General features: G+C 55.6%; 1 protein-coding gene across 1 annotated transcript; it reads left to right on the top strand.

Annotated features, from left to right (window-relative positions):
* Nucleotides 1-2,973: 2,973 nt before the first annotated feature.
* ETH_00017210 (uncharacterized protein) lies at nucleotides 2,974-3,316 on the top strand (the record flags this gene model as incomplete). Its single annotated transcript, XM_013378815.1, has 1 exon — nucleotides 2,974-3,316. A coding segment is annotated over one exon (343 nt), but the record flags the coding sequence as incomplete, so codon positions are not given.
* Nucleotides 3,317-3,636: the final 320 nt, after the last annotated feature.

The following is a 3,636-nucleotide window of genomic DNA, read 5'->3' as shown; positions in this document are numbered from 1 at the left end:
TTTTTTTTTAAAAAAAATTCCGCAAAAACAAAATTTAGAAATAAGGGGAACTGCAGTACAAGAGAAAGTCCTTAGTGGCTAAAACTTTAAATCTTTTCTGCAGCAGAAAGCTCTTAGTCGAATTTCACTACCAGATGGATAGGCCGCTCAAAACAAAGACTTTAAGCAGCCAATAAGAACTTTAAAGGACCAAATTTACCATTTGCAAAAACTCCAGAGATAGTGCTGAGGGAAAATCAGCAAAAAAGGAGGCCAAATGGACTATTAAATGCCCCAAGGAGAAGGGCCTGTGGGCCCCAGCGCTGTGGCTTTGCTGCAGCAGGAGCAGCAAAAGTTGCACTTGCTGGCTCTGCTGCTGCTACAGCCATTGACAATGAGAGGGAGACAGCAAAAAATTACTTTAAAAGCCTTTCAGGTCAGTTTTCTCTTCCGGTGCCTCTCTAGACTCCAGAGAACGTTCCAAAATGTTTTTTTCCATTTTATTATTTTGTTTTCGAGCAATAGTGCACAAGACGGACTCGAAATGCCTACTGCGGATTTCTTTTGTGTGCAAATGCAGCAGCAGCAGTCTCCAGCTGTTGCTTTCCAGCCCCCATCTGCTGCAGCAGCAGCAGCAACAGCAGCAGAAGCAGCAGCAGCGTCTAATTGCCAGAGAGAGCTGCTCTCGGTGCTACAGCAGCAGCAGAAAATCCCCAGGCTGCTGCCCAAAGGGCCTCTAGCCCTTTTCTTAACTCATTAAAATCCAAAAGCTCACTGATTCGCTGCTGCTGCAGAGACCAGTGGTCAGGCCAGCAGCAGCAGGAGCTTCAGCAGCTTTCCTACTAGTGGTCTTCGGCTTATTGCCCTCAGAAACTGCAGCAAGCAGCAAACCTTAGTTAGAGAATTAAAACCACTTTTCAGGGTTTCCACCCGCAGTTGAACTCGAGAAAACAAACGCTATTTAAAAACTTTAAAATAATTTTTAGGTCCACCAGCTCCCTAGCAGCAGCAGCTGCTGCAGCAGAAGCTCGCAAGTGGTCCATTGGTCCATCTGGCAGCACTAATTGTTCTGAGCTACATTCCTGGGAGAGGCAGCGAGGGGACTCCCCAAACTCTAAACCCTAAACCCTAAACGCTAAACCCTAAATTGGGCCTTTTCTTCGCAAGCTGGGGCAGCCCCGCAGCAGCTCTTGTCTCCGGGAATTGCTGCATGCAGCAGCTCCTGAAGCTGCTGCATGCAGCAGCTCCTGAAGTTGCTGCATGCAGCAGCTCCTGCTGCACTGCTGCAGAGGCCGCGGGACCACTTGGACCAATGGTCTCTAACTACCATTGCCAGGTCACAAGGGCACAGGGGCGGCAGCAGCAGCAGCAGCAGCAGCAACAGACAGGAGCTGCAGCAAAGCCGGCCGTGTCGTGGTGTCCGCTGGCCCAAGGGGCCCACTGAGCAGCGCAGCAAAAGGAGCTTTTGCCTGCCTTCAGTAGCAGCAGCAGCATCAGCGGGGGCCCCCCAGATTGCTGCAGCTGCAGCAGCTTGGGGGGCCCCCGGGGCTCGGTCGTTCGGGGCTGGGAGCTGCATGCAAGTGCAGCTTGCTGTTGCAGAGTCTGCTGCTCTTCTCAGCGCTATTTGCGACCAAAAGCGCAGCAGCAGCAGCGGCAGCGGCGGCAAGAGTCCCACACGGAATCGTTTCTGGCCTCCTGGGCCTTCTGGGGGGCAGGCTGCTGCAGCTGCTTGGCTTAGCTGCTGCAAGCCGCTGCTGCTGCCCTTTAAGATTTGCTGCAGCGCATGCGATATGGCTGAGAGAGCCGCGCCCGGGGCCACAGGGGGCCTGAAAATGTAAAATAACAAACAGAAGACTGATAAATATCTGGGGGTTTATGATGTGCTGCAGCGGCCTCCTGCTGCAGCGGTCTCCTGCTGCAGCAGCCTACTGCTTCAGCAGTCTCCTGCTTCAGCAGCAGCAGCGGCAGCAGCCTCCAGAAGCTGTTGCTGAGTTCGCTGTGGTGTAAGTGAAGACAGTCTGACATTTCGCTTCTTGGTTTTTGTTTGTGGGGGTTCCTGGGCAAAAGACTGAGAAGGAGCTTTATTAAGTCTTTTAAATCAAAAAAGAAATAAAGTTTTGCTAAAAATTGATCTTTTTTGGCATTTTTGAATTCGTGTTCGGTGTGAACCGGTGTACATACACCGGAACAAACACGGCTGTGCTGCAGTGAGCAGCGGCGGCGCTGCACTGAGGCGCAGCAGCAGAACTTATTTTGCTTTGCTTATTTAAATAAATTAAAAAATAAATAAATAATGAAAAAGGAATTAAAAATAAAGAGGAAATTGCGCAGCTCAGGAGAAGACTACACATGCAAGCAGCAGCGCTCTGGGGCTGCTGCATGCAGCGGCGGCTGAGGGGCTGCTGATCTGCTGCTGCTGCTGCCGCTGCTTCTCTCGAATTTGAGTAATAAAGAGACAACAAATTAATTAATTCAATTAAATTCAAGAAGTAAAGGGAAAAATAAAAACAAACTGCAGCAGATGCCCTGCTCCCCCTTGCTCGCGCCTGCGACGCAGTGAGTGGGGGCGAGAGAGTGCTTTAGGCGCAGACCCTAAACCCTAAACCCTAAACCCTAAACCCTACCCGCTGATTCCTAAACCCTAAACCCTAAACCCTCAGCCCCAAACCCCAAACCCTAAACCCTAGATCCCCCCCAGACAGCAGGACCACCGGCGGAGCAGCGGCAGCTGCTGCTGCGTCTCCTTGTTGCTTCTCATTCCCCCTTGCTGCTGCTACTTCTGCTGCTGCTAAGAGCTGCAGGGGGCCCCCTGGCGCTTTAGCTGCTGCAGCACGCAGCCTCCTGTGGGGCCCCCTCTGGACGCCACTTGCTGCTTCTTTTGCGTCTTTTATTTCTCCTTTTTAGTTTCTTTTTATTTCTTTTTATTCTTTTTTTCCTTTTTCATTCCTAATGGCTCGAGCCCGCCTCGTCTTGCCCCTCAAGTTCTTGCCAAAGACAAGACCAGCCCCGACTCCAGGGGGTACAGTTGTCCTCCCGGGGGCCTCCCAGGGGGCCCCCCTGGGGGCCCCCCTGGGGGCCCCCGGGGGGGGCCCCCTGGGGTGCCTCTCGGGGGCCTCTCAGGCCGCGGGGGGCCCCTGTGGTTCCCCAAGTGGGTACCGAAGACGTTCTTGCTGCTCGTCAAGCCCAGGAGGAGATTGTGGGGCCCCGGGGGTCCCTGCTGCGCAGGCGCAGCCGGCACTGCTGCAGCAGCAGCAGCTGCAGCAGCAGCAGCGGCTCAGGCTGCTGCAGCAGCGGCCTGCGCTGGCTGCGCAGCGGGCGCTGCTGTGGTCTTCTGTAGGGGCCCCCCCGCTGCTGCTGGGGGCCCTCAAAAGGCTTTATGCTGCAGGGGCCTCCAGCAGCAGCAGCAGCAGCAGCTGTCTCTCGGGGGCTGCTGCTGCTCCGGGCCCCTCCTGCCCCACAGCTGCAGGGGGAGCAGCAGCAGCTGCTGCTGCAGGTGTAGCAGCAGCAGCAGCAGCAGCAGCAGGTGACCGCAGACCAGGCCCTCCCCGCGGGCTGCATGCAGTGCTGCAGGACCCCCAGGGGGCCCCCGGGGCCCCGGGGGCCCCAGCGCCCCGGGGGGCCCCGGGGCCCCGGGGGGCCCCCGGGGGCCCCGGGGCG

Source organism: Eimeria tenella, genomic scaffold, assembly GCF_000499545.2.
Source record: "Eimeria tenella Houghton genomic scaffold, Eth_scaff1046, whole genome shotgun sequence".
In the NCBI taxonomy this organism is placed as follows: domain Eukaryota; phylum Apicomplexa; class Conoidasida; order Eucoccidiorida; family Eimeriidae; genus Eimeria; species Eimeria tenella.
Note: the sequence above shows the minus strand (reverse complement) of the source record. Positions and strands in the feature narration are given on the sequence as shown.